This window comes from Trachemys scripta, chromosome 1 (genome assembly GCF_013100865.1).
Source record: "Trachemys scripta elegans isolate TJP31775 chromosome 1, CAS_Tse_1.0, whole genome shotgun sequence".
In the NCBI taxonomy this organism is placed as follows: domain Eukaryota; kingdom Metazoa; phylum Chordata; order Testudines; family Emydidae; genus Trachemys; species Trachemys scripta.
The window spans coordinates 63,442,719-63,455,159 of record NC_048298.1 but is presented as its reverse complement, the minus strand read 5'-3'; the positions used below and the strand labels follow the sequence as shown (position 1 = coordinate 63,455,159).

The window sequence follows — 12,441 nt, the reverse complement described above, 5'->3', positions numbered from 1 at the left end:
TTTGGGGGGGGGGGGAAGGGCAGAGAAGGGGTTTGCCACAAGACCTTGAGGCAAGCCCGAGCAGTCATGATTGGGTAGACCATGACACTGGATATCAGGTCTGACATGGTCTGGAATCAGGTTTGGGCAGGAAGGCCCTGGCTTGGGTTGAGTCAAGAACTGCCCCCAATAAATTCTATTCTCTGAACCACGACAAAAGTTGACTTCTGCTCATTTATCAGCAGACCAGGTGGCTCAGACCATCCTGATGATGTTCTGTACGTGAGCCTGCAACCGACCCTTGATCAGCCAGTTGTTGAGGTTCCAGTAGACCTGGACGCCTTACTGTCTGAAGAAGGCTGCTACTACTGCCATACACTTCTTGAAAACCCGGAGGACAATTGTTAGTGCTGTTGACCCACTATAAACCTGATAAGTCTTCTGTGAACATGGAAGATAGAAATGTGAAAGTATGCGTTCTTTAAGTCAAGGGCAGCATACCAGTCTTCTGGATCCAGGGAGAGAATGATGGAGGCCAGAGAAACCATGCAGAATCTCAGTTTCTTAAGATATCTGTTGAGGCGATGCATGTCCAAGATGGGCCAGAGGTCCCTTTTGGCCTTTGGGATTAGGAAATAGCAGGAGTAAAACCCCTTCCCTCTCAAGTCTTGTGAAACCTCCTCCACAACCCCCATTCATAGGAGGGATTGTACCTCCTAGACAAGGAGTTGCTCATGAGAAGGGTCCCTGAAGAGGGACAGGGATGGAGGGTGGGAGAGATGGGTGGATAAAAACTGAAGAGTATAACTGACATTGTACTCAGCACCCAGCGGTCCAATGTTATGTATGACCATGCTAGGCTGAAGAGGGATAGATGGTCCAAAAACAAAAAAAGGGAAGAAGATCCGAAATGGTGACTGATACAGCGCCCTTGGGCACACCTTTAAAAGGCTTGGTTGAGCCCTCCAGAGTACCTCTGAAAATCCGAATGCAAGGCTGAAGGTGGACGGAAGTGGTTGGCACAGTTTATAACCTCTCTCTTTTCTTTTGTAGGGCTCTTGTCTTGGAGGCACTGAGAACTGACGCAGATGTTGGGGCCTGAAGTGCTCTCTGGAAGCTGACAGAACATAAAGGTCTAAGGATCATAGGGTGGCCCTTGAGTCCTTCAGGCCATGAAGTCTCGTATCAGACAACTCCTAAAAAAGAGAAGCTTTTGAATGGGAGGTCTTGAATAAACTGTTGGACCTCGTGAGGAAGCCTGGAGGACTGGAGTCAAGAACAATGTCTCATGGTGACAGCAGAGGCCATTGTCCTGGCTGCCGAGTGGGCAGCATCCAGAGCCACCTGGAGAGAGGTCCTGGCCATGTTCCTACCTTCCTCCATGAGAGCAGTGAACTCCTGCCTTGAATCTTGAGGCAGGGATTCCTTAAACTTAGCCAAGGAGTCCCATAGATTATAACTGCATCTCCCCAGCAAAGCTTGCTGGTTGGAGATATGTAGTTGAAGGTTACCCGTCAATTAAATCTTTCTTCCGAAAAGGTTCAGTCTTTTAGCGTCTTTTTGTTTGGGGTTGCACCTGACTGGCCTTGTCTGTCCCTCTCATTTGCTGCAGACACCACCAGGGACCAGGGATGAGGGGGATGCAAATACAAGTATCTGAACCCACTCGCTGGCACATAATACTTTTTCTCTGTCCTCTGAGGTGGGGGGCAGAGAAGGAGTTTGCCACAGGGCCTTGACCAGTCCCATCACCACTTCATTGATGGGTAAGGCCACCTTGAAGGGAGCTGCTGCAGCCAGGATACCAATAAGGCTGTGTGATATCTCTTTGACCTGCTCAATTTCAAGACCCAGGTTCGCATCTACCCACTTCAGAAGGTCCTGATGGGTCCTGAAATCATCCTGCGGAAGCAAGCTACAGGATCCCACGACAACCTCGTCTGGGGAGAAGGAGGCTTACACTGGAGAAGGGGCTCCTTCCTCTTCTTCAACTACATCTGGAGCCATCTCCTGAATGTCGGTACCGGAGTCGAGGTCTTGTGCCAAGTGGGAAGGAGCAGTAGCCAGTCTCTCAGAAACCACTGAGTAAGAGCAATGGGAGGGAGGATCTGGTACCAAGGGAAAGCCCCAGCAGTTCCAGTAAGGCCACTGCAGAGGCCAGTGACCCGCGGGCCAGGTGCCGGCACCGAAGTCCAGTGGCACATAGGCAAGGTACTGGTGGCGGGCTTTCGGTTGCATGTAAGGCTCCCCTTTAGACTCAGGAGTCTTCTCTTGGAGACCCTGGTGGAGCAGTAGTTGCTTCTGCCTCGATGCGGTGCCGGAATTCTTGGGACCGGCAGCGGACCGGAGGTGATCGGGATGACGGGATTAGGGACAGCTTACCCCTAGAAGGTGCAGGGAGGGAACGGTGTTGGGAAGGAGCCTGAGTTCGAGAAAGTAGTCCCCTAGCCACTAGGAACACCTCCTGGGTCAATGGAACAGTCAGACCACTGATACTATGGTGGCTTCCAGGTGTCAGGTCCTGCACTGGACTCAACGCTCTAGGCAGAGTTGACAGTGCCATCACAGGCCCAGGAGCGGAAGAGTGGCCCAGACTGCCTTCTCCCTGCTTGTATTTTTTCTGCACCGGCGATGGCACTCTAATAGAGAGCTGCTTTTAGTCCTTCTTCCTCAGAATTGGAGATGGTGAACGGTGCCGGGAAGAGCTCGGGGGAGGGTTTTGCACCAATGCCGAAGTGCATGGCCCGAATCGGAGCGGCTCTGCTCTGAGGTTGGTCTGAAAGCGACTTCCATGAGGATAGCCTTCAACCTAATGTCTCTGTCTTTTTTTAGTGCGGGGTCTGAAGTCCCGACAAATCTGGCAATTGTCCTTCACATGAGTCTCCCCCAAGCACTTCAAGCAGCTGGAGTTCAGGTCACTCACAGACATAGGTTTGCCACAGGAGGCACAAGGCTTGAAGCCCAGGGACCAGGGCATGGCCAGCCCCTGGGACAAAAGAGGCCCTCGACAACAGAAAATATTTATTTACGCTATGTACACGAACACTAATTACAAAAACTATATATACGCAGTGAACTATGATCCAAAAACCACAGGGAAGAAAGCCTTGCTGGAGCAAGACGGGTCATTCCAGCAACCGTCACAAGTGGTAAGGGACTGAGAGGGTGCGTGGCAGCAGTGCCCCTTATACTGGCATATAAGCGCACAGCTCCAGAGGGCACTAGAACCAGCCCGAAGGATACCACCGAGGGAAAGATCTCTGGCAATGGTGCACGCAGTGTGTACACACCTAACATGGAAAGCACACGAGCAAGCATTCGAAGAAGAATACCGCTGAACTGTGCTGCTAATACAATCGCTCTCTGCTGCTTGAGTGTTGTTTTGCAGTGACTGCTCTCACTCAAACTAGGCTAACTGGATATCGAACTAACAGATCAGCAAAGACAAGCCTGCGCAGAGTGGTGAGTCAGTGTAACTATTGTTTTAAAATATACATTGTGACACTAAATAAAATTATCTATCACTTTAAGGATTTTTGTTATAATATTGTTATCAAGCTTGTTTATACTCATGCTCCTACTTCTCTGGAGCCTGAAAACACCGCTTTGATATCATAAGTTGGATTCCCTTATGCTGAACAGTGACAGAGCTCCCATACAATCCTACATTCCAGTAACAAAGTGAAGACTTATTGTAAACAAGTCCAATTGCCTGGGTCTCAGTAATTCCCAAAACAAATTAGAAAGTGTGCTATATTAATATTTGGCTATATTAAAAACTGAAAGTGGTAAGCTAGGAAATTAAACAAAGGTTTTAGTTTCTTTACCAGGGAAAGGAGGTGGTGGTCCTCCTGGTCCTGCAGGTCCAGGGAATCTGTCCCCACCTGGAATGCCACCTGGAAAACGGCCTCGTCCTCTGTTATTTGGTGGAAACGCTGCACGTGAGCCACCTCCTGGAGGACCAGCTTTACCTTCTCCAGACATCTGGCCTGATTGTGTAGCTGCAATAGGGAAGCAAAAGTATATTATCATTCCGTAACATGAAGGGTTCCCCCCTCCAATTCGTGACCAAATGAGTTCATTTTTTGGGGGGGTGAGGAGGTAGCATTGCTGTGTGCTCTTCAATAGTTACTGCAGCAATGCTGAGTACTAGCCCTTCATATTTATATATAATTTTTCATGCACAGTTCTCGAAGTGCTTTATAAAGCCTCCTTCTCCCTATTTTAGAGATAGGGAAACAGTCACAGAGAAGTTAAGTGACTAGTCTAAATTCTTTGAGCAAATCAGTGGAAGAGTTGGCAACTGAATTTCAATCTCTTAACCACCTGTCCCATGCTCAGGCCACTAAACCAAAGATTCCTAAATCTGGTCTGCAGACAACTAGGGGTCCACAGATAGAAAAGTGGATGATCACATGGTGCTATTCTTATGTCTAGCTGCTTCTACAACAGATATCTAGGCTCGTCACGAAACAGATAAAAAGGGAAGGGAAAAAAAGAGCCTAGAAGCCTACAAAAGGACCTGGAAATATGGAGGCGCCTGCATAACTAACTCTTTTAGGGACTCTGCTGCTACATAAAAAAGGAGAAGAGAAAACAAGCCATTCTCTGGGCCAGAGCCACAAGCGGATTTGAGCTGTCAGCCACCAGGGAGAGGCAAGTTCAGACCAGAAGACCAGGGAGTGAATCAGAGCTGTTTTTATTCTGCTTCTATGCTTGGTTCCTTTTTCCCTTTCTTCCTGCATGTGGAGAAGGGAACCAAGCATAGAATCTGAATAAAAAGTATGATACAAAAAAGTTAATTAATATGTTTACTCACATCAGAAGTTCATTGATGATTTTTTAAAATTTCTTTATTACATGTAAAACTGTGTTTCCCATTGTGCAGTTTTTATTTCTTGATAATTTCCTTCCTTTCAAAAGGAGTGAAGTGGATTTAATGGCTCAAATCATGGCCCCTGCTCTGATTGTATTATATTGGTCCACCAGAACAAAGCCCCAGCAAAGCTCACTTAGTCAAGAATTCCCCTGGTGTGATCAGACTGGCATAGCCAGCCACACATCAAACCTTCTTGTTTCCCATTTTCCATCATAGGGAATTCAGCTGAGGAAAGGGGTTTGGCTAGAACAAAGAAGTATTTCATGCTATGGAAGAGCACCTTGGGCCCACTGCATTCAGAAGCCAGTTATACTAGCCCTCAGGCAGCTCAAAGCTATGCCATGGCCCAACTGCTGTGCGAAGGACAAAGCAGTGACATCCATCTCATTCTAGGTCCTGCAACAAGCAGAGCTCAGTCAGATATCAGAATCTAGTCCAATTTGTCTGCAAATGTCCAAGTTGTAAATGTATTCATTTTGTTCAATCTGGTTGTATGAATGCTTTCACGCACATAGTATTTTTCAAAGAATTATAGGGAAAAGATCCATAAAGGTATTAGCCCCAGACACCTTTTGACAAGTTTCCCTAATAGTAAACATTTCATAACTACTTGGAGCCATACATGTTATCATGGGATGAGTGCACACTGCAATACCTTTTCTGAAATGGACCTTTGTTTTTTAAAGTTACAATGCAACTAAGAAGAGAAGACTTACTTTTCCTTGACTGCATTTCAAACTGACTCAGGAACTGCTTATTGCATGGAGTTACAACAGGATTTTGCCCATGCAATTCTCTTTTAGGCAAGAGATCCATCAACTTTTTGGAGGATGCTTCAGATCCCACACCTACAAGGGCAAACCTAAAAAGAAGGAGGGAAAGCTGCATCAATTTCTTGCACCAGAAAAATCTGATGGCCTTCCAGAGAAAGGATAAATACATGGCAAGCAAAAGAACATTTGACAAAAATCCTCCCCACAAACTTGGTTAATTGAGTTTTAAAGATACCTGAAAAATCAAAACGCAAACTCTCAAGATATGAGAAAAGAACGCTAAATGTAAATATGAACTTAAGAATTACAATTTTCCCACCATTCAATTTGAAATGCCCATGAAAAGGATGGAGATGGGAAAGTAACTTTTCTTCTGCTCAACCATACAGTATGCACCTGTTTAGCTGGCATGTCCACAAAATTTAGACCCTTTACTTCAATTTCCAATTTTTGAATACATTTCTAGTGACTAAAAAGCCTCATTAAGGAAAGAATCACTGCAGAGATAAACTCAACAAATGAATTAAGGAAAGCTGTCTCTCTCATAGAGACTTTCAAAGCAGCTCAAAGGTAAAGAATGAATATTTCCTCCTCTACAAATTAGGATTTCTTAAGGAAACTTATTTTAGGTTTTAGATAACTAAACTAGACTATAACAAGATAAATCAAATTTAGTCAAGCTTAAAAGGATTAAAAAAAAAAAATCAATATTTTACCAAAGGACATGATCTTCCACCATTGAGCTGTATTTGATAAAACTGGCATTAGGCAACTGATTCTTCTTTTCATTATAAATTAATCAAAGCTGCACTCTGAATGTTAGTTTAGTTTCACACACACACACACACACACAAGGGGGGTGGCGGTTAACTTGGCATTCATGAAGACCTTAAATCAAATATAGTTTAAATCACAATTGAAATAGTCAGTTTGTCCACAACACAAAACTCACACAATTGACAATTTATAGTAAACAAAAAACCATTTACTGGATTCTGAGATGTGTTGTTAGTAGGGATTGAGGCACACTGGCAGAGCTGGGCAAAATGAAAATGGAGAAATAATAGGCTAACAAATCAAGTTTTAAAAAAGATTTGTCAAAAGATAGAATAAGAAGGCTTTCACACTGATGAGAGGTTAAAAAAATTAAGAGTACACAGTCTGAAATTTAGGAAAATCAATGTATAAGGAATGCCAATATCACAATCCTAGTCAGGGAGTAGTGAAACCTATAGTATTGTCTTTAGAACTTAGATCTGTGATTGAATTAGTCGTCAATGTGGAACAATAGGGTACAAACCCTTGCTAGATATTAGCTGTCCAACAAAAGTAAACATCTCATTGCTAGCTGCGGAAAACACAGACCACTCACCCTCACTGTAGCAGATCAATGACCAATAGCAGAAAACGTGGATAACAAATTCTTACCCCTTTGACTGGCCATTAGCACGGTTTTCAAAAAATTTTATCTCCAAAATATCATTTACTCCCAGTGAATGCACTGCTTCAGTTAAGTCTTCATCTGTTGTCCACTGCAAAATATTTTTATATTCAAATGTCAAAACACATTAAGATGCCAATTTTCACTATGAATACAGCAGTCTAATCCTGTATGTTTGTACTATTGCTTTTTACTTTATTGTGAAAATGATCAAGTAGTAGTGCATCTCACTGGATGTTTTCTGTGGCTGTTTGTATAAAAGGCCAGAAAATATTTAAAGTGACACTTTACAGTTACTTCTTAAAGAAAGCTAGGTTAGAAGAAGTTTTGTTTTTATGAAAAACAAAAACATAACTTTCAAGGCTGCCAGGCTTAATCTGACCAATTTCAATAGTCACTTTTTTTGTTTGTTTGTTTTGATTGCAAATTTTTCTTCTTTAAAACAGATTATTACGCAGTTATCCTACATCTCTGAACAAGGTCAGATTTCAAGACCATTTCAATAGTGTGCTTCACTTTCACATGTGTTAGCGCACTTGTACCCTTTATACATGGTGCTCTATACCAGTGCCAAAACTGGCCCAAGTGAAATTTAATTTACTAAAATCCCGAACCATGAACTGCTCTCTTTTTTAAGGTTTAGACAGCAAGATTCTAAGAAGTTTTGTTCTACTTACTGATGGCAGAGGAAAAAAAAAAAAACAGAAAAAGATTAAGAAAAGCAGAATTTATGAGCCGCTTCAGTGGCCCATGGATGTGTGACATCCATCAACATCTAACTGACTCTGCTATAAGCAAACGTCTAAGTCAAACATTATCCATTTCTGAAGTTAAACACGTTCACCCTGATCATAAGTGTGCACTGGTACTGAAGGAGTTGGAGTAAGAAAAAAATCTTTAACTCCAGAACCCCCCCATAAATCTCAGGAGAGAGAGGGAACTGGGTGTTCAAGTTTTCAAACTCCTTATATACCATCCTCCCCCCAGCTCTAGTATAGAACCCTCAACACCCTTCCGGCTCACAGCAAGCAAACTACATTGCTGAATTTCATGCCACTTAAAAAAAAAAAAAAAATCAAAGAAAAACTTGACAACCCTTAAGAAGGTAAACACATTACTTACCTGGAAAGAGCCTGAAATCAGGATACTGCAACACTTAACGACATCAAACACTTAAAACAAAGTATGACACATTTTCCTGCATGCCTGGCACTAGTATAGGTTTTAGCAGAGGAAGCAACCATGAACTCAGAATTTTGCATGGAAGGGGTGAGAAATTGCTTTTCAGATTAACTGTCATAGTAAAGGCTAATTAGTTCAGATACTGATTTAGCATCTTACACATTTTTATTTTTAAAAAGTATACTGAAGGTTAACAATTAGTGCCAACAACAAAACGTATTTCCCTGGGGAAATACAAGTTTGGTTCTTAGTTCTGTAGTACCTGAAAATACTGCAGACACTACTCTTAAGACAGATGCTTGGAACAGTTTTGCCTGGAAAGTCACTGCAAGGCAAAGTCTTTGAGGATGAATTCTCAAAGAAACCTCAAAGAACATTACAGTTCTCTTTTAAAAGTAAAAGCTTCAACAAGGGATTATTCAAAATAAATAAGTCTATAGTCATAAGGCACTAGATAGTATTAATTTATTCTGTTCCTTCTCTTCAGAATTTCCCCAAAGCCCTAATAGCGTGGCAACCCTACCATGCTTTCTCAGAAAGCTTCCTCTTTCACCTTTAACTTATTCTACAAGTAAGACAACTGAACATTTATATTGTAAATATCCTCCATTTTAATGAACATTCCAAAACTGTATTCTTCCCCCAAGATTTTCATTAAAATGTTCGGAAAACCTGCTTCCCTGTTCTAAGATATCAGTAAATTATTTTTCTTGTATTATGTGCCAAAAAGTTAAATATTTTAGTAAAATTCTGTCAACTACAAGGAGTATATTTGATCAGTGTAAGATTACTGCCCATAATAAAAAAGCATGTGTGTAGCTGAATTCCAACACTTACCCAAGTAAGATTTCCAATGTACAATGCAATTCTCTTTCCAGTATATGTATAGACAACATTTGGTGCTGCTCCTTTACCTACGTCATCTCCAACTGATGGTGGGAGAGAGTCCATATAATCACGGTCCTCTGGGGCATCGCCATTATTTGCAGATGGAGAGATGACATCATCATACAAATCTATTTGATCATGTCCACCATATTCAGCTTCCTAAAATACAAAAAAATGCTGTAGATTACATATTATCTAAAATACTCTTAATATTTATTCAAAACAAATACTGCTCTAAATGTCCCAGAGAATTATCACATGAGGTAAGACAGACACATTTGGGCTTGAAGTGCAACAGTATATCCCTCCTTTGTGAAACAGTTTACGTCCCAATTTGATCTACATTCAAATGTATATAAATCTGATGTTACTGCCTTCTGGTTTCTACTTTTAAAAAAATTCCACCAAACTGACAGAAAATTAACAAAAAGCCTATAGTTACTGCTTAATCCTACAATGATTTTGTTCTACTGATAGAGACAAACAAGAGAACACAAATCCTATTCTCAGAATGTTGCTGACATTAATGATGCTGGTAAGCAAAATAGCAGCATGTTAACTTCAGCTCTTATGCAAAAACAAAGTAAATATTTTCCTATATTAAAAGAAATTGATAGGGAAAGTGGTTTGAGATTTTATGAGAGTCCTGGCAATGAACGCAACATACAGCCAAACTTTTCAGAGATTGGATCCCAAACTTGATCCCTGATTCTCCAATAAAGGGTCAAGAAGGGAGCACTTCATACTCTAATGATCCCACTTAATATAAAGGAGAAACATTGACTGTTTCAAAGAAAGCTATATCCCACTTTCTGGTATCACCGTGTCATCACAATATGAGTTGGAATGGGAAATTACTAAGATAGGAGCAAAAATAAATCAATTTTTAATTGAGTTATCAATCCACGTTCTTTTTAAAATTTAGACATTTTAACATTAAAATGGGCAACATACTCTTCTTTGCAATTAGGGGGCATCATATAAAAAAAATTCTTAGCTATGGCTCTAGTAATAAATGTATTAAAGGTTTAATCCAGAATATCTTCTCTAAATTGAAGACTCCTCTTGATGCAGCCATTTAAATTTTTTAATCTCTACTTACAGTCGTATAAATGGACAACTTGGCAAATGAAGTTAGCATCTGTCTTACTGGTCCCTCACCCACAAAATCAGAGTGACAACGCACTGGCATTACCTGTATTACAATTATTATTTTACAGGGACTAGACCATTGCCTTAGGGTCCTGCCATAACAAACTCTCCTCAGACCCTCGCATAACAGGTTCATTCCCCTTAAATCACTCCCTATGATGCTTTCCTTCAGGATTCCAAACCACAGGGCAGGAAAAGCTGGTTACATACTCTTTATAAGAGGAGAGTGTTTCCCGATGCTCTGTAAAGGAGTCAGTTGCACAACTACTAAAAATACAAGTTATAACACCCATATTCTCCCTTGTGAAATGAACCTCCAAAATTCTCTTGGCAAAACAAATCTCCATCTACCAAAGTTCTGTATTTTACAGCAAGATCTCCCCCACATAAACCCCTTTCTACTATATAAAATTCTGTGGTATCTTAACTTTTGTTTTTAAATATCTACTTCACCCACACATTAATTGAGTCAGTAAATATATGAAGGCCACACGTACCACCACAGTATTTAACGGTCTTACAAATTCTGTAAGTCAAAGAGTCTCTGTTTCTTTCCCCCTCCTGATTGCTATTTTAAATGCAGGAAAGCTAAATCAAAGTGGTGACTTTTGCACTTTGTTCTGAAAATTAGGTTCAAGATTATTTTAATTTCCTGCAGAAACAAGTTTCACACTTCTAGGCCAGCAGCTTTCAGTTCTGTCACCTGCATTTATAAGTCTTCACATGTTTTAGTAGTTCCACAGTTCCTGAGGAATGCAGCTGACATGGGAGTTTATAATTACTGAGAAGCAGCTTTTAAACCAGCTCATGCCAATGTCATGATGGGCTTTGAGGATCAGTACTGAAACCCCAAGTTTGACTCGGTTCAGTGAGTAGCCAGTGAAATGAGCAGAACATTGCGGTGATACGCTGTCAGCAACCCATGTTATTAAGTAGGTAAGCTGTTTCACTTTGAACTAATTGGACAATGTGGTACAATCGGAGAGTCAAGAGTTTAAGGCCAGAAGAGACTTCCTGTACATAACATGCCACCTACACTACCCAGCACCTGCACACTAAATACAACTGAAATTAGACCAAAATATTATAGCCCACTGGAAACTAGACTATTATGTGCCCCAGGCAGAGAATAGGAGGTACCAACATGCATCAGTGTTCCACAATCAGGTACAATATGTTGCAACAATAAATGCAGATGGTCATTAATGCATGGATCGTTGTGGCCTACTCCAAAACTGACACCCTGGGGTGCAGTCTCCTGGCCAGTTTTAGGCAGAAGAGCTCTTTTCCAGCAGCCATATTTATTTGGGCATCCAGTAACAATGAAGATTCCAGCTGGCCCCACCCCATGGAGGGTGTTAATGTGGTTCTGAGTTCTATGAAGCATTATCTTCTCTCCAGCATCACTTTGTATTGCCCGCATTTAGTATCAGTCATCTGCTCTTCGCTGACACTAACAGTATGTCCACACAGCAAAAGCTGTGCCCTGACTAACCTACCTGAGCTAGTGCTGTGTACGGGCTAGCCTACCCTAGCTAGCTTAAATCCAGCTAGAGTGGGTAACAACAGTGATGAAGACAGGGCAACATGAGCTTCTGAATGGGCTAGCAAGCCAAGTACATACCCAGGATCCATCCCAGGCTTGTACTACATGTACTGAAGCCCAGAGTGCACTACCATCACTGCTATATTACCTGTGCTAGCTCAATTCAAGCTAGCTCTAGTAGGCTGGTCTTTGCACAGCTTTTGCTGTGCAGATATAGCCTAAAACAGCTAAGGGAAGGCACTGTTTGTATCTGACATAATGGAAACGTACAGTTGGGTGTTGTCCATGTATTACTGGCATATGAATCTGTGTTGTCTCAAGATCTTCCCCAGAAAAAAAGGTTACTTACCTGTATTGTAACTGATGTTCTTTGAGATGTGGTTGCACATATGTATTCCACATTGGAGAGTGCACCCAGTCAGAGCCCGAGTGTTTTCTGTAGCTGTACCTGTCAAGCTGGCGTACACACTCTGCACATCCTCATGGCCCATCTCAAGGCTACAGAAGGGCAATGCTGCCCCAATCCCCGAGAGTTCCTTTGCACCAGAATATGGTGACTCGGGACTCTGGTGCAGAGGGGTTACAATATAGGTAAGTAACC

General features: G+C 41.9%; 1 protein-coding gene across 5 annotated transcripts in view; it reads right to left on the bottom strand.

Moving 5' to 3' along the window:
* Positions 1-12,441, bottom strand: part of CPSF6 (cleavage and polyadenylation specific factor 6) — a 43,822-nt gene that overhangs the window by 17,730 nt on the left and 13,651 nt on the right. For all 5 annotated transcript variants that reach the window (XM_034771164.1, XM_034771155.1, XM_034771174.1 and 2 more), the window contains exons 2-5: positions 9,092-9,301; positions 7,060-7,163; positions 5,575-5,720; positions 3,807-3,980 (exon numbers count right to left, since the gene is read on the bottom strand). In XM_034771164.1, coding sequence (XP_034627055.1) covers positions 3,807-3,980; positions 5,575-5,720; positions 7,060-7,163; positions 9,092-9,301 — 634 coding nt within the window. The remainder of the gene's footprint in view (positions 1-3,806; positions 3,981-5,574; positions 5,721-7,059; positions 7,164-9,091; positions 9,302-12,441) is intronic.